Source organism: Kogia breviceps, chromosome 3, assembly GCF_026419965.1.
Source record: "Kogia breviceps isolate mKogBre1 chromosome 3, mKogBre1 haplotype 1, whole genome shotgun sequence".
Taxonomy (NCBI): domain Eukaryota; kingdom Metazoa; phylum Chordata; class Mammalia; order Artiodactyla; family Physeteridae; genus Kogia; species Kogia breviceps.
The window spans coordinates 12,733,127-12,754,094 of NC_081312.1; the positions used below are offsets into that span (position 1 = coordinate 12,733,127).

Sequence of the window (20,968 nt, forward strand, 5' to 3'; positions counted from 1 at the left end):
AAGAACAAACAGAGATGAACAATACAATAACTGAAATGAAAAATACACTAGAAGGAATCAATAGCAGAATAACTGAGGCAGAAGAACGGATAAGTGACCTGGAGGACAGAATGGTAGAATTCACTGCTGTGGAACAGAATAAAGAGAAAAGAATGAAAAGAAATGAAGACAGCCTAAGAGACCTCTGGGACAACATTAAATGCAACAATATTCTCATTATAGGGGTCCAAGAAGGTGAAGAGAGAGAGAAAGGACCCAAGAAAATATTTGAAGAGATTATAGTCAAAAAATTCCCTAACATGGGAAAGGAAATAGCCACCCAAGTCCAGGAAATGCAGTGAGTCCCATATAGGATAAACCCAAGGAGAAACACGCCGAGACACATAGTAATCAAACTGGCAAAAATTAAAGGCAAAGAAAAATTATTGAAAGCAGCAAGGGAAAAACAACAAATAACATACAAGGGAATGCCCATAAGGTTAGCAGCTGATTGCTCAGCTGAAACTCTACAAGCCAGAAGGGAGTAGCATGATATACTTAAAGTGATGAAAGGGAAGAACCTACAACCAAGATTACTCTACTGGCAAGGATCTCATTCAGATTCAATGGAGAAATCAAAAGCTTTACAGACAAGCAAAAGCTAAGAGAATTCAGCACCACCAAACCAGCTCTACAACAAATTCTAAAGGAACTTCCCTAAGTGGGAAACACAAGAGAAGAAAAGGACCTACAAAAACAAACCCAAACAATTAAGAAAATGGACATAGGAACATACATATTGATAATTACCTTAAACGTGAATGGATTAAATGCTCCAACCAAAAGACACAGTCTTGTTGAATGGATACAAAAACAAGACCCATCTATGTGCTGTCTACAAGAGACCCACTTCAGACCTAGGGACACATACAGACTGAAAGTGAGGGAATGGAAAAAGATATTCCATGCAAATGGAAATCAAAAGAAAGCTGGAGTAGCAATTCTCATATCAGGTAAAACAGACTTTAAAATGAAGAATGTTACAAGAGACAAGGAAGGACACTACATAATGATCAAGGGATCAATCCAAGAAGAAGATATAACAATTATAAATATGTATGTACCCAACATAGGAGCACCTCAATACATAAGGCAACTGCTAACAGCTCTAAGAGAGGAAATCAACAATAACACAGTAATAGTGGGGGATTTTAACACCTCACCTACACCAATGGACAGATCATCCAAACAGAAAATTACTAAAGAAACACAAGCTTTAAATGACACAATAGACGAGATAGAGTTAATTGATATTTATAGGACATTCCATCCCCAAACAGCAGGTTACACTTTCTTCTCAAGTGTGCATGGAACATTCTCCAGGATAGATCACATCTTGGGTCACAAATCAAGCCTCAGTAAATTTAAGAAAATTGAAGTCGTATCAAGCATCTTTTCTGACCACAACGCTATGAGATTAGAAATCAATTACAGGGGAAAAAAACAGAAAATACACAAACACATGGAGGCTAAACAATACATTACTAAATAACCAAGAGATCACTGAAGAAATCAAAGAGGAAGTTAAAAAATACCTAGAGACAGGGCTTCCCTGGTGGTGCAGTGGTTGAGGGTCTGCCTGCCAGTGCAGGGGACACGAGTTCATGCCCTGGTCCGGGAGGGTCACGCATTCCATGGAGTGGCTGGGCCTGTGAGCCATGGCCGCTGAGCCTGCACGTCCGGAGCTTGTGCTCCACAACAGGAGAGGCCACAACAGTGAGAGGCCCGTGTACAGCAAAAGAAAAAAAAATACCTAGAGAGAAATGACAATGAAAACACGACATTCCAAAACCTATGGGATGCAGCAAAAGCAGTTCTAAGAGGGAAGTTTATAGCTCTAAAAGCCTACCTCAAGAAACAAGAAAAATCTCAAGTAAGCAATCTAAACTTATATCTAAAGGAACTAGAGAAAGAAGAACAAACAAAACCCAAAGTTACCAGACGGAAAAAAATCATAAAGAACAGAGCAGAAATAAATGAAATAGAAACAAAGAAAACAATAGCAAAGATCAATAAAACTAAAAGCTGGTTCTTTGAGAAGATAAACAAAATTGATAAACTGTTAGTCAGATTCATCAGGAAAAAAGAGGGAGAGGACTCAAATCAATAAAATTAGAAATGAAAAAGGAGAAGTTACATCAGGCACCGCAGAAATACAAAGCACCCTAAGAGACTACTACAAGCAACTCTATGCCAGTAAAATGGACAACCTGGAAGAAATGGACAAATTCTTAGAAAGGTATAACCTTCCAAGACTGAACCAGAAAGAAACAGAAAATATGAACAGACCAATCACAAGTAATGAAATTGAAACTGTGATTAAAATTTTCCAGCAAATAAAAGTCCCAGACCAGATGGCTTCACAGATGAATTCTATCAAACATTTAGAGAAGAGCTAACACCCATCCTTCTCAAACTCTTCCAAAAAATTGCAGAGGAAGGAACACTCCCAAACTCATTCTATGAGGCCACCATCACCCTGATACCAAAACCAGACAAAGATACACAAAAAAAGAAAATTACAGACAAATATCACTGATGAATATAGATGCAAATATCCTCAACAAAATACTAGCAAACAGAATCCAACAACACATTGAAAGGATCATACACCATGATCAAGTGGGATTTATCCCAGGGATGCAAGGATTCTTTAATATATGCAAATCAATCAATGTGATACACCATATTAACATATTGAACAATAAAACCCATATGATCATCTCAAGAGATGCAGAAATAGCTTTTGACAAAATTCAACACCCATTTATAATAAAAAAAAAAATACTCTCCAGAAAGTAGGCATAGAGGGAACCTACCTCAACATACTAAAGGCCATATACAACAAACCCACAGCCAACATCATTCTCAATTGTGAAAAACTGAAAGCATTTCCTCTAAGATCAGGCACAAGACAAGGATGTCCACTCTCACCACTATTATTCAACATAGTTTTAGAAGTCTTAGCCACAGCAATCAGAGAAGAAAAAGAAATAAAAGGAATACAAACTGGAAAAGAAGAAGTAATACTGTCACTGTTTGCAGATGATAAGATACTATACATAGAGAATCCTAAAGATGCCACCAGAAAGCTACCAGTGCTTATCAATGAATTTGGTAAAGTTGCAGGATACAAAATTAATGCACAAAAATCTCTTGCATTCCTATATACTAATGATGAAAAACCTGAAAGAGAAGTTAAGGAAACACTCCCATTTACCATTGCAACAAAAAGAATAAAATACCTAGGGATAAACCTACCTAGGGAGACAAAAGACCTGTATGCAGAAAACTATAAAACACTGATGAAAGAAACTACAGATGATACCAACAGATGGAGAGATATACCATGTTCTTGGATTGAAAGAATTAATATTGTGAAAATGACTGTACTACCCAAAGCAATCTACAGATTCAATGCAATCCCTATCAAATTACCAATGGAACTAGAAAAAAAATCTTAAAATTTGTATTTTTTAACAGAACTAGAACAAAAAAACTTAAAATTTGTATGGAGACACAAAAGACCCCAAATAGCCAAAGCAGTCTTGAGGGAAAAAAGCAGAGCTCGAGGAATCAGACTCCCTGACTTCAGACTATACTACAAAGCTACAGTAATCAAGACAATATGGTACTGGCACAAAAACAGAAATATAGATCAATGGAACAGGATAGAAAGCCCAGAGATAAACCCACGCACCTATGGTCAACTAATCTATGACAAAGTAGGCAAGGATATACAATGGAGAAAAGACAGTCTCTTCAATAAGTGGTGCTGGAAAAACTAGACAGCTACATGTAAAAGAATGAAATTAGAACACTCTCTATCACCATACACAAAAATAAACTCCAAATGGATTAGAGACCTAAATGTAAGACCAGACACTATAAAACTCTTAGAGGAAAACATAGGAAGAACAGTCTTTGACATAAATCACAGCAAGATCTTTTTTGACTCACCTCCTAGAGTAATGGAAGTAAAAACAAAAATAAACAAATGGGATCTAATGAAACTTAAAAGCTTTTGCACAGCAAAGGAAACCATAAACAAGACGAAAAGGCAACCCTCAGAATCCGAGAAAATATTTGCAAATGAATCAACAGACAAAGGATTAATCTCCAAAATATATAAACAGCTCATGCAGCTCAATATTTAAAAAAACAAAGAACCCAGCCCAGAAATGGGCAGAAGACCTAAATAGACATTTCTCCAAAGAAGACATAGAGATGGCCGAAAAGCACATGAAAAGCTGCTCAACTTCACTAATTATTAGAGAAATGCAAATCAAAACTACAATGAGGTATCACCTCACACCAGTTAGAATGGGCATCATCCTAAAATCTACAAACAACAAATGCTGGAGAGGGTGTGGAGTAAAGGGAACCCTCTTGCACTGTTGGTGGGAATGTAAATTGATAGGGCCACTATGGAGAACAGTATGGAGATTCCTTAAGAAACTAAAAATAGAATTACCATATTGACCCAGCAATCCCACTACTGGGCATATACCCAGAGAAAACCATAATTCAGAAAGATACATGCACCCCAATGTTCATTGCAGCACTATTTACAATAGCCAGGACATGGAAACAATGTAAATGCCCGTTGACAGATGAATGGATAAAGAAGGTGTGGTACATATATACAATGGAATATTACTCAGCCATAAGAAGGAACGAAATTGGGTCATTTGTAGAGACATGGATGGATCTAGAGACTGTCATACGGAGTGAAGTAAGTCAGAAAATAAATATCGTATATTAACACAAATATGTGGAACCTAGAAGAATGGTACAGATGAACCGGTTTGCAGGGCAGAAATTGAGACACAGATGTAGAAAACAAACGTATGGACCCCAAGGGGGGAAAGTGGCGAGGGGGGCTGGTGACGGTGGGATGAATTGGGAGATTGGGATTGACATGTATACACTGATGTGTATAAAATGGATGACTAATAAGAACCTGCTGTATAAAAAATAAATAAAATTAAATAAAATTTTTTTTAAAAAAGATGATGACTGGCAGGGAGAGAGCTGTTAAGGGATTTGGGCAAGACCCAATTCATGCAGTATCTTAGGGTATATGGGTTGGCTGAAAATGTGTAGACACCATAATAGCAAATTCCTGTGAAAAAAGGCTGACAGAAAAGCATGAGTTTTGTTACCACAGTCTTTGTGCACAACTTTTAGAGTTCACAGCGATTCTACTATAAGACAGATTTTTTTAATGCTCTGAGAAGGCAGAAACCCTCAGAAGCACATTTCATATAGAATAAACAAATTCTTGGGAATACATCTATTCATTCTTTACCAGGAAATGAAGAGTTAATATTGAATTTTCCAAATTTACATTCATTCTTGGCATTTGCATTTTAGGTTCCTCGTTTTAAGTTTCCGGTTACACAATATCCAATTTCTTTGAAAATTTACAGTGAGGATGGACATATCCCTGTGGAAACTCCATACCTGGTTACTGTGACGGAAGTGAATAACAGGGAAAACTGGAACCTAAGTAAGGTTTGCTTTCTTCTACAATTATTACAGCTATGTGTACTGTTGTTATTATGTAGAGAAGTGGTTTACAAAACTGTTTACACAAAAGACAGCTGAGAGTTCTTTGGAAAAGAAGTGGAATCAGTTGTCATGTTGCTGTTCATGCTGCCCACACTTCTTTTTTTTTTTTTTTTTAAGTATAGGTGATTTACAATAGTGTGTTAGTTTCAGGTGTACAGCACAGTGATTCAAGTATATATATATAAATATATTCATTCTTTTTCAGATTCTTTTCCCTTATAAGTTGTTAAAAAATATTGAGTAGAGTTCCCTGTGCTATACAGTAGGTCCTTGTTGGTTATCTATTTTATATATAGTACTCTGTATATGTTAATCCCCACCTTCTAATTGATCCCCTCACCGCCTGCTTCCCCTTTGGTAACCATAAGTTTGTTTTCTACGTCTGTGTGTCTCACACTTATTTCATCATCACTTTCAGTGACCTGGACTCAGAGCCATTATGTAGATTAGCAGCAAAAATGATTGAATTTGTGCTACACGTTGGTCTGGTGTCTCCTTTCATTGCTTTTGCAATGTTATGGAGGAAGATATAAAATGTGTTGCCAGATTATCTACAGGATCTATCTTCTAACTATATGAGAAAAGTTTCTTAAATATTTTATGGTAAAATAATTGAAAGGATGCAGAAGTATTTCTAAATAAGTAAAATGAAATCTACCACAATTCAATTTTACCTCAAATATATACTTTTTTGTTGCACATTTGTGTTTGTTCACGAATGCACACTTTTAAGGAGATCAATAGGTAGATAGATTGATAGATCAATAGATAAAGTTAAATGAAATTTCCAAATGTTATCAAACATCCAGACATTTGGTATTCAGTGAGAGTCTTACTCTGCCCAACATATGCTTTTTTTCCGTACACAGGCCTCTCACTGTTGTGGCCTCTCCCGTTGTGGAGCACAGGCTCCGGACGCGCAGGCTCAGCGGCCATGGCTCACGGGCCCAGCCGCTCCCGCGGCACGTGGGATCTTCCCGGACCGGGGCACGAACCCGTGTCCCCTGCATCGGCAGGCGGACTCTCAACCACTGTGCCACCAGGGAAGCCCAACATATGCATTTTTGAATTGAAAAGTTGAGCAAAGAGAATTAGTAAATATTTTGCTTTAACTAACTTCCTCATTTTCTGTGGTGTGCTGGAGCCTGTTCTTTTGGAGAACTGATTGTTAAATATTCAAGCATATGGCATACTGATTGTTAAACCATTCGTTGCTTAAAATTAGCCATGATGATATTCACATCCTGTATGGAGAAAAGGGAACCCTCCTACACTGTTGATGGGAATGAAAATTGGTGCAGCCACTATGGAGAACAGTATGGAGGTTCCTTAAAAATCTAAAAATAGAACTACCATATGACCCAGCAATCCCATTCTTGGGCATGTAGCCCAACAAAACTATAATTCAAAAAGATACATGCGGGCTTCCCTGGTGGTGCAGTGGTTGAGAGCCCGCCTGCCAATGCAGGGGACACGGGTTCGTGCCCCGGTCCGGGAAGATCCCACATGCCGTGGAGCGGCTCGGCCCGTGAGCCATGGCCGCTGAGCCTGCGTGTCCGGAGCCTGTGCTCCACAATGGGAGACGCCACAACAGTGAGAGGCCCGCGTACTGCAAAAAAAAAAAGATAAATAAATAAATAATAATAATACATGCACCCCTGTTTTCATAGCAGCACTATTTGCAATAGCCAAGACATGGAAGCAAGCTAAATGTCCACAGACGGATGAATGGTTAAAGAAGATGTGACATACACACACACACGCACATACACACACACACACACACACATATATATATACACACACAATTGACTATTACTCAGCTATAAAAAAGAATGAAATAATGCCATTTGCAGCAATGTGGATGGACCTAGATATTATCATACTAAGCAAAGTAAGAAAAAGACAAATATCATATGATATCACTTATGTGTGGAATCTAGAATATGACACAAATGAACTTATTTACAAAACAGAAACAGACCCACAGACATAGAAAATAAATTTATGGTCACCAAAGGGGAAAGGAGGTGGGAGAGGGATAAATTAGGAGTTTGAGATTAGCAGATACACACTACTGTATACAAAATAAATAAATAAATAACAAGTCCTACTGTATAGCACAGGGAACTATACTCAATATCCTATAATAACTTAGAAAAGAATATGAAAAATAATTTATATATAAAAATATATATATAACTGAATTACTTTGCTATATATCAGAAACTAACATAACATTGTAAATCAACTATACTTCAATTAAAAAAACTTTTTTTATTAAGAAAAAATTCACACCCTGAAAATTGGCAAATGCTACAGTTGGAGCTTTTTTTTACCCCTTTAGATCCCATGTACCTTTACACCACTGCAATTTCTAACCCCCACACTACATGTCTGGTTTTAGAAAGAATTACAAGAAGATAGGAGTAACTGATCACTTCTTTCAGAAAAGATTTAAGTGATCTTATTGTGGAACTTCTCTGCTACCTTACTGGAAATCATTTACCAACTGCTAAGGTAGCCCTGAGCCAAATACCCAAAATATCTGCAGGTCAGGATAGTCATAAGCATAGGGCAGGGGCTTCCCTGGTGGCGCAGTGGTTGAGAGTCCGCCTGCCGATGCAGGAGACACGGGTTCGTGCCCTGGTCCGGGAAGATCCCACGTGCCGCGGAGCGGCTGGTCCCGTGAGCCATGGCCGCTGGGCCTGCGCGTCCGGAGCCTGTGCTCCGCAATGGGAGAGGCCACAACAGTGAGAGGCCCGCATACCGCAAAAAAAAAAAAAAAAGCATAGGGCAGGAAAGAAAGGTCAGCCTGAATTAAGGTGGTAAGAGGTCATCCTTCCTGACGATGCCCTGAGAAGATGCAGTGTCAGATGCTAGGCCTAATTTCCCCTAAATATATTCTCCACAGAGTCAAGCAGAGCTAAAATTCTGTATAATTTAGCCATGTTATAGAGTGGAATCTCTCATTGTACCTTACTGTATGTAAGAAGCTTTACACAGAATGAGAAAATAGCATACATGTGCTTAAAATATACTTTGTGTAATTTTAGAACACACTGTGCCAGAAAATGTAAAAAAAATGAAAGACTACTTAGAATCCATTCTTCATGCTCCAGTGTATAATCCTTTAGGCCTCAACCTAAGTATAAAGGTAAGTTGACAGCATTTTTATTTTTCCTGTTTTGAGTTCAGATAAAACCTGTATGCTTTGGTTTTAGTTTTAAAGGATAGGTATCCATGAATGGTGGAAATAGCATCACTATTTGGAGCTTATTTTTCCTCCATTTCCCTTGATGCTATTATAATATTTCTAAAGATATCTGAATGTTGAATTTAACATTAACTTACCATTTTTTGAGCTAAAATGCAAGACTAATAGATTATCAAGGTGGAGCAGAAAAGGTGTTTCCAAAAGTTAGGGGGAAATGGGCTCAGTATTCTTCACCTGGACATGTACAGACACATGTCTTCTGGGTTCAGCTGCCCCTAAGAACACATCAAGCTGACATAATCTAGGTGATTGTTGTGAAAGCCAATAAAAGTTAGGGAACATCTCAAAACCATGAATATGTGGATTAGCCCAAAGTACTCATCAAGGCCATGTTAGATTTTATGTTTCTGTTTCTTCATTCAAAAAGAAAAAAGTGTCAGCTATCGAATCCCTCTGTTTCTAACTCCTGTCCTTCTCCCTCCATTTTTATTTTGATACATGAAGTATATGCCCAAGAACCTTAGAAAAGAGGTTGGAATTTTTCTATGCAAAATCTGTAGGGAAAGTGGCCCCAGTGTATATTTTTACTTAAAGGAACTTACATGTCAATGTTGCTAATGCCTGGTGTGTTTCTTCCACAGGGCTCTGAGCTCTTTCACTTCAGAGTGTCTGTTGTTCCGGGGGTCTCCTTTTGTAACTTAGGTGAAGAATTTCAGGTATAGTGAAGGCACAGGTATCCAGTGGTATCCAAGGGAGTGATGGCTGGGGACGTAATATGACAGGCATCCGTCCAGGAGACACTTAAGAGAAAAAAATGGCAGAATTTGTATGATAGACAAGGCCTGGAGATGGGGGATCCTGGAGACTGGTGGTGACATTATCAGCAGTGATGAAGTTAGGGCCCTTGATAGGTTGCAGGACCAATTAATGCTGGGAAAATTTTAATAAGTGCCTGTATTTGTTTTTGTTCCCTCTCCATCTTCCATATTTAGCTTGGTTTTCTGACACCACCACCCCAACTCCCCACAGAGACCTATGTCTGTAACACTTTAGTTTCCAGTATTATCCTCCCTTTGGTTATTTGCATTGTAACGGTAGAGTCTTAAATACTCCCAAAGCCGTCAAGATCCAAAAGAATTGGAAACCAAAGTCAGTCTCTCCAAATCACCCTATGCTGTTCAATGACTCATTTTTGTTTATTCATGTAATGATATCTGCTGCCTGTGGTGGGTGGGAAGGAATAAGGATTTGATTAAATTGATTAATGGCTCATTCATTGTCAAATACTGGTACCACATTATCAAAAACAAAATCTCTTACTCTCCCTTTTTTCCTTTTTCTATCCTGGCCCTGCCTCAGTAATGAATCTGCACAACTGTGGTGATGGGTGCCATGGCAGCAGTGCAGACATCTAAGACCCTGAGAGAAAATCCATCCCACTAGATCTAGGAAAAGAAGCATCTGTCATATGAGGAGCATGAGAGAAAACCCCCATTATTTTTCTCTCTTTTTTCTCATCTCTTTGTCCCAAGGTCAGCCCCAGTTTCATGGAACAGCATAGTAGTACAGAAGGCTAAAACTCCAATGAATCCCAGCTTTCTTCCCAGAGGACTAAGACAAAGGCCCTCTAGGAGTAGAGAGTGCAGGGGAAGTCCCTAAGAGAAGAGAGCTGGAGGAGGAGATTCCTAATTGTGTATATGTACTAGCGCAAGTACCAAGCAGCACACGAATAGAACACACTAAAGAAGCTTAGCAAAGGCTTCAAAACAAAACAACAATATAAACACCCACTTAAGTTCCCCTAAGTGGCAAAGGAGACAGGAAGACATGATAGCATAGCTAAGGCTTTTTTTGAAAACTGAGCAGACATTGGAGCCATACCCACAGACAGTAAGGCATTACTTGTGATCTGAATGCAACCAGTGTGATTGACTGCTGAAACAAACAAACAAAAGCTTGAACATTTTCCAGAGAATTTTTAACAGGACCCATTGTGTCTAAACATAATAGCTTAAATATCCAGGATACAATCCAAAGCTACTCAGTATACCAAGAATTAAGAAAATATAAGCAATTCAGGGAAAGAAAAGACAATCAGCAAATGACAGCAAATGGAGTTATCAAGACAGATATTTTAAACCAGCTATTATAACCATGCTCTAGGTAAAGGCAAGCACTTCTGAAATGAATGGAAAGGGAAAGGAAGAAATTCTCAGCAGAGAAATAGAAGCTATTAAAAAAAAAAAAACCCAATGGAAATTTTAGAACTGAAAAGTACAAATATTTAAAATTTTAAAATCACTGGATGGACTCAATAGCAGAATGGGTATTGCAGAGAAAAGAATCAGTGAATTTGAAAATAAATCAGTAAAAATTCAACCTGAAGAAAAAAGATTTTAAAAAGAATAGCCTCAAGGATCTATGCGACAGTATCAAAAGGTCTGACATTTATGTCACCAGAGTCCATGAAGGAGAGGAAAAAAGAGATTAGTACAGGGAAAAAAAGAAAAAAAAGCTGAAGAAATTAAGGCTGAAAATGTCCTAAATTTGGTGAACACAAAATTGACAAATTCAAGAAGCTTAATGAATCCCAAACAAGATGAACTTGAAAAAATCATGCCTAAACACTACACCTGAATGCCTGAATCATAATCAAACTACTAAAACTCAAAGGCAAAGAAAAATCATGAAAGCAGCCAGAGAAAAACACTACATGTAGGTGAACAACAATTTGAATGACTGCTGATCTCTCATCAGAAACCACAGAAGAGGGCTTCCCTGGTGGCGCAGTGGTTGGGAGTCCGCCTGCCGATGCAGGGGACGTGGGTTCGTGCCCCGGTCCGGGAAGATCCCACATGCTGCGGAGCGGCTGGGCCCGTGAGCCATGGCCGCTGAGCCTGCGCGTCTGGAGCCTGTGCTCCGCAACGGGAGAGGCCACAATAGTGAGAGGCCCGCGTACCACAAAAAAAAAAAAAAAAAAAGAAACCACAGAAGAAGAAAGGTGTACAACATCCTTAATGTACTTGGGACAGTTGTAGTGTAGGGAAGAAGGACTGTCAACTCAGAACTCTATAGCTAGTGAAAATATCCTTGAGGAATGAGGGGGAAATAAAGGTCATTTTCAGATGAAGGAAAAATAAGATAATCCACTGTAGGCAGAACTTCTCTGAAAAAATGCCTAAGGAAGTTCTTCAGGCTAAAAAGAAGTGTCAACAGAGAGAAACAAAGCTTCAGGAACGAAGGAAGAACCACAAAAATGAATAAAAGAAAAATTGGAAGTGATTGCATAGTTAATAAAGGAAGAGAATCATTAAGAAACAATAGAAAAAGACAAAGATTCCTGAAATTTACTTTTGCAAGTATCCTGAAATAATGGAATGCAAAGCATGATCTTCGATTTTCTCTCATCCTAAAGGACATTATTGGAATCATTGATAAAATTTGAGTAAAATCTGGAGATTAGATAATAGCATTGTCTCAGAGTTAATATCCTGGTTTTGATAATTGCACTCTGGTTAAATGAATTCTTTGCATTAAAGAAGCACAAATTGAAGTATTTTTATGATAAAAAGACATTGTGTCTAGAACATACTCTTTTATGATTGTGGGGTTCAACTTTTTTTTAGACATGGCATGGAATATTTAGATAATCATAGAAGATTGGGAGGGAAACATTTAAAGAAAAAACTGTTTTCAAGAACTTTAGACATAGCAGTTTAGCTGGAGAATACAGGATTCACAGGTGATAGAGGTTTCTACTCTTAGAAATATAATAGATGACTTAAGCAAGTGAAATTTTTATATTTTCTGATAAGGTGACTGAAATTTTGCTTTAGGCAGAAATGGGTAAGGATGGCATTCTGGGTGGAAAGAATAACAGCAGCAAAGACACAGATATAGGAAGTCAAAAAGCAATCTCTTCAATAGTAGATCCTTTTGGCTGGAATGTAAGGTTATATATAAGAAAGTGGGTAGGTTAGGGTCCCATCGTGGGTGACCTTGAATGTCCGAATGAGAACTTTGGAACATTCCTGTCAACAATGAGAAACTATTAAACATTTTGAAAAGGGGTGTTCAGGGATGAGCACATGATCTACACCTGCCCAGTCAGAGTGAATCACAGGACTTTTGCTCAATGTTCTGGGACATGGACTTGCTCTTTCTTAATGACTTTGAACAAGGAAGTTTGCAGCCCCAGGAGCTACTGTCAGCCATAAGGACTGTTGGGACTATGGAGGGAGTTATCCAACACTGAGGAAGCAGAACAGAGAAAAAGATAGATTATGGTTACAATGGGTGGTTTCCTCTGGGTCTTCCTAACTTTAACATAGAAAAGAAAATTCAGTTTTTAGATTACATGTAGCGCACAATTGTCTCTCTCATTTACCACAAACAGATTAGATCATTCTTACAAAGCTAATTATCCAACCTCCTCTGATGGGCCATCTTTAAAAGAAGGATTTTTGGTATCTTGTAGCACCATATTGAAAAACACAAGTAGCGTATCATATCCAATATGTAATATTTGTCTATCAAATCCCCAATAATTCCAGTAGCATTGGGCACATTGTCTGAGCCTCCAAGTACAATAGGACATGGTTAAACCAGCTGGTCAATTACCATGAAGATAATTATCTTCCCAGATTGGAAAGCACAGTTTCTCACTGCTTTCCACACCACTTGGCCAGATCCACCTTCTAAATTCCGTTGCTTACAATACTCCATTTCTGGTACCAGTTCTATATAGTCAAGATTCTTCTCATCACAAATGAAGCAATCTCTCTGTTTAAAAAATTTTTTATAGACAGACTGATGTTTTACAAAGATTAATCTGGCAATGTTATTATGTCAACATGGATTGACAGCATGGAAAGCTGTTAGGGGAGCTTATTTATACAAAGTGAGGTGTTAAAACTCACAATAGCGGTAACAAAAGTGGAATAGAAAGAATGAATGTCAGAGAAATTATAAAAGAATTCACAGCTTATGGGACTGTTTCTTAAAAACCAGGTACATCCTTAGGTCACTGGGAGGATGGAGATACCTTTAACTTGATCTATACCCTAAAGCAGCTTTTTAATGCTTTATCTTGTCCTGGCATTTTCCCACATTCCTGCCATCCTATTTTCATTCATCTCTACTTTCTTCTACCTCCAAAGATGATCTTCCTTCCTACTTCACTGGGAAAACATAAGCTTGAACCACCTTATTCTCCATATGCCCCCACTTCTACTTGTAATGTCTATGGCACCCATCTTTGCCTCTATTCTCAGAGAAAAAATGACTCTATGCCTCTGTCAACGATCCTGTCTCCCCTCTAGGAACTTGTTTTTATTAATTAGCCATTCAGGCAGAGGAAACATTTTGAATATACAGAAATCTCCCAATGTCAGCACTTGTACAGAGGATTTCTAAAGAGAGGATAGTTTGGAAGAGCCCATGCTTATTCCCTCTACCTTGAATGTACCTTCTCCTTCTCTTATTCTTCAAGATCCAGCTCAGGAAGCACATTACCTGATAACTAAGCAGTTTGGCACTTCTAACCATGTTCCCGCAGCACTCTGCCTGTTCCTCTGTAACTGAACGCAGAATGTTTTCCTGCTGTGTAAGTGTTCTATCTGCCCACCTCTGCCACTAAAGACATAGGATAAAGGAATAGGATACAAATCGAATTCCTATTCCCTATGTATCATGTGGAAATTCACCACCTGTCCAATTGTCAAGAGACTGTTTGTAATCTTTGTGGAAGCTAAATATCTATATCAGTCTGGGCAGAATGTTGCTGAATGAGTAACAATGTCTCCACCACTGTGGGAATCATGTCAAGTTCAGGGTTTTGAATTACTGGGTTCAGAAATCTTAAAGACTTTGCTTTTTCTGTTGCAGATTTATGTTGACGAAGCCCCTCTGCCATTTCCAGGACACACTCTTATTGCCCTCGCAGCAGCTGTACTGCTAGGGGGATTAATTTTTATAGCATTTATGTTCCAAATACGTAACATCCACCCATGGGATACATGCAAAAAGTTGATTAGGACAAACAATGTGAATTCAACAAATATTACTGCTAAGTAGCTGGCTCATCGATTGAAAATCTGAATAGTGAACAAATGGTAATCATAATTTTCTCTTTATTTCCTAGTTTCATTAGACAACTCCTAGAAAAAAATATATTTAAATGTTAATGTAAAAACTAGCTAAAATACTATAGAATTACCATTTTAACTCAAATTGCTATTTGTCAACATGTTTACCATTCCATTCTCTTATTTTGAATACATGGAAAATTTCTTATGTCAACACTTATAATAGAGGATTTTCCTTGAGGTTTTTAGAAAAATACAAAATGATAACCATCTCTGTGTGGAATGGGTTTTCTATATTCTTCAGCTTTTGTTGACTGGATCCCATTCTGGACCTTGCCCTTTTCAGATTGGAATATGAGTAGAATGCAATCCTGCCAGGGAAAGATAGGTGATAAAGGAGGCTCCATGTGTGCTTTCAGAGCCTCATGGAAATTAAAGATGAAACCATTTGGGTTTCTTGAGGCAACTTCAAAACCAGATTGTAACACCTAAAGAGAACGAATTGTGACCCCATCTTGGGGTTGGACGAACACGGGGTCTGGGTGAGGTACTTATTTACAAAACTACATGCAACGTGTAGATTCCAAAAGATTGACCTCTATGTACTCTCAGAGCACCTGTCCCCAGGTAGTCAGAAGATGGCCAATGTATTTGGAGATCAGAGAGTGACACCCTCCTGGAAAAGCTCAGGAGGAGCCTCAGACTTCTGTTGACAACATAAGGAGAGGCTAGGCATCCAGTCTAGGAGAGCCCAGCTCTGAGAACTGTAAACCGTGGCCGTACCTGTGTATCATGAAAGTTCTTTTGAGAGGACAGTGGGCAAGGTAGATCCAACAGTTAGACTCCGGAGCCAGACGTCCCAGGTTTGCCACTTCCTAGATGTGTGACCTGAACAAATTATTTAATTTCTGTGTGCCTAAGTGTTTTCACCTGTAAGATGGGGATAATATTAATATCTACTTAATAGGGCTGTTGTGAGGGTCAAATGAACTAATACATGCAAAGTAATCAGAACAGTGCCTGGCTCTGTGAATACTAAGTGTTAGCTGTTGTTGTTACGTTGTAAGTGATAGAAAGCCATTCTGTTTAATTATAATTAAAAGGGAAATTGGGCTTCCCTGGTGGCTCAGTGGTTGAGAGTCCGCCTGCCGATGCAGGGGACATGGGTTCAGGCCCCAGTCCGGGAGGATCCCACGTGCCGCGGAGCAGCTGGGTCCATGAGCCATGGCCGCTGAGCCTGAGCGTCCGGAGCCTGTGCTCCGCAGCGGGAGAGGCCACAGCAGTGAGAGGCCCGTATACTGAATCAACAAGGTAAAACAGAAGCCCAATCTAAAAGAGGAAAAAAGAAAAAAAAAAAAAAAAAGCCTTGGCTATGGGGGTGGAATTGAGGCAGGTGTGGAACTTAGGCAGGGGCGGGGTTTAGGGGGGGTGGGACCTAGGCAGGTGGGGGATGACGTTAGCGCGTGGGGTGGGGCCTAGGCAGGCTGACATTCAAGCGTGGGGCAGGGCCTCTGCTTAGGCCCTGAGCAGAAGGGGAGAGGCAGCACTTGGAAAGGACGGCCTCTGGAGTGTGGAGTTCAGGAGTTTGGAGGTAAGGCCCTGGGTGAGGCTGTGTGGGTGGGGTTTAGGCCCATTGTGTTGGAGGGGGACTCCGAGTGTAGAGGTGGGGCCCTGGGTGGGGGCGTAGGGGCGGGGCTTGGGCTCTGCATGGCAGGAGGGTGGCTCCGAGGGCACAGGATTAGGCCCGGGAGCCCAACAGGCTCCCCGGTGCCTAAGTGGACAGGGAAGGCACTGGCCCCGTTCCCTTCCGTTCCTTTGCACCCCTCCACCACCACCATCTCCCCCAGGTTCTCCCCCATCGCCACTGGACCCCTAACCATGGGTGGATCCCGCTGGGTGTAGAAACTCCTCCCCTCCCCCGGCCACACCTCGGGGGTGCAGGTCCCGGAGGTCCGGCCTTTACTTTTGTTGCCCCTCCCCTCTCTCCCACTCCCTCAGGACCCACGTGGCTGGAGGGAGCCTAGGTGGGCAGAGGATCAGGCCCAGGATCTCAGCAGGTTCCTGGGGGCCCAAGTGGGCAGCAGAAACCTGGCCATGCTACCTTTTGATCCTCTGCCCTCCCAATGGTTCCCCAAGTTCCGCCTTCAGGAGTGGGATCCCTTCCCCTCCCCCAGCCACCCCTCAGGGCCACCAGACCCATCCTGCCTCCACTTCTCCTCCCCCTTCACTCCCCCTCACACCCCACGTCCTACCCAGTCACTGGGGGCTCCTCCTGCCCCCTTAGGTGTCCGTGGTCCCCCACCGGTGCGTGGTAGGTGCCCTAGTTGTGAGGAGACACGAATCCTGCATCCTCCTAGTACAGCATCTTGACTCCGCCTGCAAAAAGTAATTTCTTATAAGACACTTGTGCTCAGCGTAGTAACAGAGTGAAAAGGAGGTGTTATTGCAACAGAGAGGAAGAAGCAGTTCAGTGATGTTTGAATTGAATCTTGAAGGATGATAAAGGTTTTGAGAGGTCAAAAACAGAGCAGAATGCAGGCAGGAGATACATCAGTAACAAAGGAGTAGAAGAAAGAAATTCAGGGAAATGAACATTGAGCAGCGTTGTGTAGTACAGGAGAGCATGGTAGGATGTGTGCAAAATATTTGAGGCTGTGTATGGATTTGAATCTCTTAAGGCAACGCTTGTGTGCTGTTGGTGGGAATGTAAATTATGCAGCCACTGTGGAAAATAGTATGGAGATTCCTCAAAAAACTAAAAATAGAACTACTGTACAATTCAGCAATTCTATTTCTGCTACTTATTTGAAGAAAATGAAAACACTAATTAGAAAAGATATATGTACCCCTATGTTCATTGCACCATTATTTACAATAGCCAAGATATGGAATCAGCCTAAGCATCCATCAGTAGATGAATGGATGAAGAACATGTGATACACAGAGACACTGAAATACTAGTAAGCCATAAAAAAGAACGAAATCTTGTCATTTGTGTCAACGTGGATGGATCTAGAGGGTATTATGCTAAATGAAATAAGTCAGAGAAAAACAAATACCATATGATTTCACTTACATGTGGAATCTTAAAAAAAAAAATGAACAAAGAAAACAAAACAAGAAACAGACTCATAGTTAACAGAGAACAGACTAGTGGTTGCCACAGAGGAGGGGCTGGAGGGCAGTGAACGAAATAGGTGAAGAGGATTAAGAGGTACAAACTTCCAGCTCTAAAATAAATAAGCCATGGGGATGTAAAGTACAGCACAGGGAATATAGTCAATAGTATTGTAACAACTTTATATGGTGACAGATGGCAACTGGTCTTATTGCACTGATCATTTCATAATGTATAAAAATATAGAATCACTATGTTGTACACCTGAAACTAATTAAATGTGGTAAGTTAATTATAACTCAATAAAATTTTTTGATTAAAAAAGACATTATTTACTTTCAGTTTGCATGTCTGAAAAAAGATGCCAAATGATCTAAGGTTTCCTAACAATGAAAACAGAAATAGGAGCTGTCCCCTGCTCCTATTATAAATGTAAACAACCTTGTGAGGACCCTTCTATGCCTCTTTTTCTGCTTGTGTATAGTCCCACCAGCCCAGCATAACTGAGCTGAATGGCTTTGAAAGGAGTGATTGTGGGAGCAAGGGAATAAATGAATGCAGGCTCTATTCTCAATGATCCTGTACTTTTTCCATGTCAAAAAAAAAAAAAAAATTGTACTCCAGCGTCTGTTAGAATGCCGCTGTATCTTCCAGCTTTCACTTGAGGTGGAAGGCCTTGACTTCAACATTTTTAGTAGGACCCATGCATTTAAACCTCTTAATAAGGTGGCTGCTGTCCTACTCATAGAAAATATTCAAATTTGCCCTCAAACTGAAATCAATTTTAACAAGTACTAATCACTCATTTGTGCATCCAGCACTAGTTTAGTATCTGCAGGGAAAACTGAAGAAGTCAGTCACAGTCATTGCCTTCGAGGAGTTTCTTAGTTCATTTTTATGAATATATTTTAGTTCATTCCATATTCTAAACAGGGCTGTTGTCATGAATAATTTTGGTTTTGGTTACACACGTCATTCCAGGTAAAAGATATAAGCATCACTGGAACACCTTTAAAACCATAGAGGAAGCGGGATCAGGGTCCCGCCGCGTGTGAACACATCTCTCCGCTGGTAACTCTCCGCTCCACCCTCGGTGACCATGGCTGTGCTAGCGGCCCCTCTGCGCGGTGGCGCCCCCGGGCGCAGCCCCCTGCTTCGGAGGCGGATGCAGGAAATAAGATATGTGGAACGAAGTTATGATCAAAACCCATTTTGAATGAAGTGGTCATAGTAAGTGCTACAAAAACACCCATTGGGTCCTTTCTAGGCAGACTTTCTTCTCTGCCAGCCACTGAGCTTGGCTCCATTGCAATTCAGGGAGCCATTGAAAAGGCAGGGTTTCCAAAAGAAGCGGTGAAAGAAGCATACATGGCTAATGTTCTACAAGGAGGTGGAGGACAAGCCCCTAAAAGGCAAGCAGTACTGGGTGCGGGCTTACTTATTTCTACTCCACGTACCACTGTAAACTAAAGTTTGTGCCTCAGGAGTGAAAGCCATCATGATGGCCTCTCAGAATCTCGTGTGTGGACATCAGGATGTGATGGTGGCAGGTGTGATGGAGAACATGTCCAGTGTTCCCAACGTCACGAACAGAGGAGCAACCCCATATAGTGGGGTAAAGCTTGAAGATTTGATTGTAAAAGATGGGCTAACTGATGTCTACAATGAAATTCATATGGGCACCCGTGCTGAAAATACTGCAAAGAAGCTGAATATTGCACGAGATGAACAGGATGCTTATGCTGTTAACTCCTATACCAGAAGTAAAGCAGCATGAGAAGCTGGAAAATGTGGAAGTGAAGTTGTTCCTGTCACAATTACAATAAAAGGTAAACCAGATGTAGTGGTGAAAGATGAAGAAGAAGATGAAGAATATAAACATGAAGAATATAAACATGTTGACTTTAGCAGAGTTCCAAAGCTGAAGACGGTTTCCCCCCCCAAAAAATGGTACAGTAACAGCTCCCAATGCCAGCACAGTGAATGATGGAGCAGCTGCTATGGTTCTGATGACTGCAGATGCAACAAGGGGCTCAATGTTAAACCACTGGCAAGAAGAGCAGCATTGGCTGATGCTGCTGTAGAACCTATTGATTTTCCAGTTGCACCTGCATATGCTGCACCTAAGGTTCTTAAAGATGCAGGATTGAAAAACAGGTATGACAATGTGGGAAATAAATGAAGCCTTTAGTGTAGTCGTACTAGCAAACATTAAAATGCTAGAGATTGACCCCCCCAAAGTGAATATCAATGGAGGAGCTGTTTCTCTTGCACATCCAATTGGGATGTGTGGAGCCAAGATTGTCATCCATTTGGCTCATGCCTTGAAGCAAGGAGAATATGGTCTTGCCAGTATTTGCAGCGGAGGAGGAGGTGCTTCTGCCAACTTCTGTTGTCTAAGGCAACAACCCTATGTAGCCTGAAAGGCCTGCTGTAATCAGGGTGATTACCCTCGGTCAACTTGTGTGAAAATAATCTGTTTCACTTTTTATTGTTTTCAACTCTTTTTAAAAAATAAGATAAAAAGATCAAATCCCAAAACCTGTTGAGGTTACAAAATAATTTTTTCTTCTACTTTAAAGTTTTTATAATCTTGAACACATTTTTGTTATAAAGCTATACTTTTAAAATACCATTGTGCAATATTAGTGACTTATAAGTAACTAGAAGTTTCCATTTTAAAGAATAACTCTTAATTTACATTAAAAACACATAGGGAACATAGATAAGTACTTAGTATTTAGAGACACTTAATTTTTTTGCATAATGGTAAAACTTAAGGGTCATAACAGTAATGACGTTAAGGCCCTTTGTTTTGTTGATAGCTAACCTTATCCAGTTTGTGGCAACCAGCACTCTCCTTTCTAGAGTGGCAAAACATTTTTCCCCCTCTTCAATTCAGGACCTAGTGAATACATTAGTGTATTTAGTTAG

At 40.0% G+C, this 20,968-nt stretch overlaps 1 protein-coding gene and 1 pseudogene across 1 annotated transcript in view; both read left to right on the forward strand.

Moving 5' to 3' along the window:
* The window catches only part of CATSPERB (cation channel sperm associated auxiliary subunit beta), a 132,066-nt gene extending 117,161 nt beyond the window's left edge, over positions 1 to 14,905 (forward strand). Inside the window, exons 23-26 of the mRNA XM_059056492.2 lie at positions 5,416 to 5,551; positions 8,670 to 8,770; positions 9,472 to 9,546; positions 14,717 to 14,905. Of these exons, the coding sequence (XP_058912475.2) occupies positions 5,416 to 5,551; positions 8,670 to 8,770; positions 9,472 to 9,546; positions 14,717 to 14,905 (501 nt within the window). The remainder of the gene's footprint in view (positions 1 to 5,415; positions 5,552 to 8,669; positions 8,771 to 9,471; positions 9,547 to 14,716) is intronic.
* Positions 14,906 to 19,133: 4,228 nt separating this feature from the next.
* Positions 19,134 to 20,457, forward strand: LOC131752277 (acetyl-CoA acetyltransferase, mitochondrial pseudogene; annotated as a pseudogene).
* Positions 20,458 to 20,968: the final 511 nt, after the last annotated feature.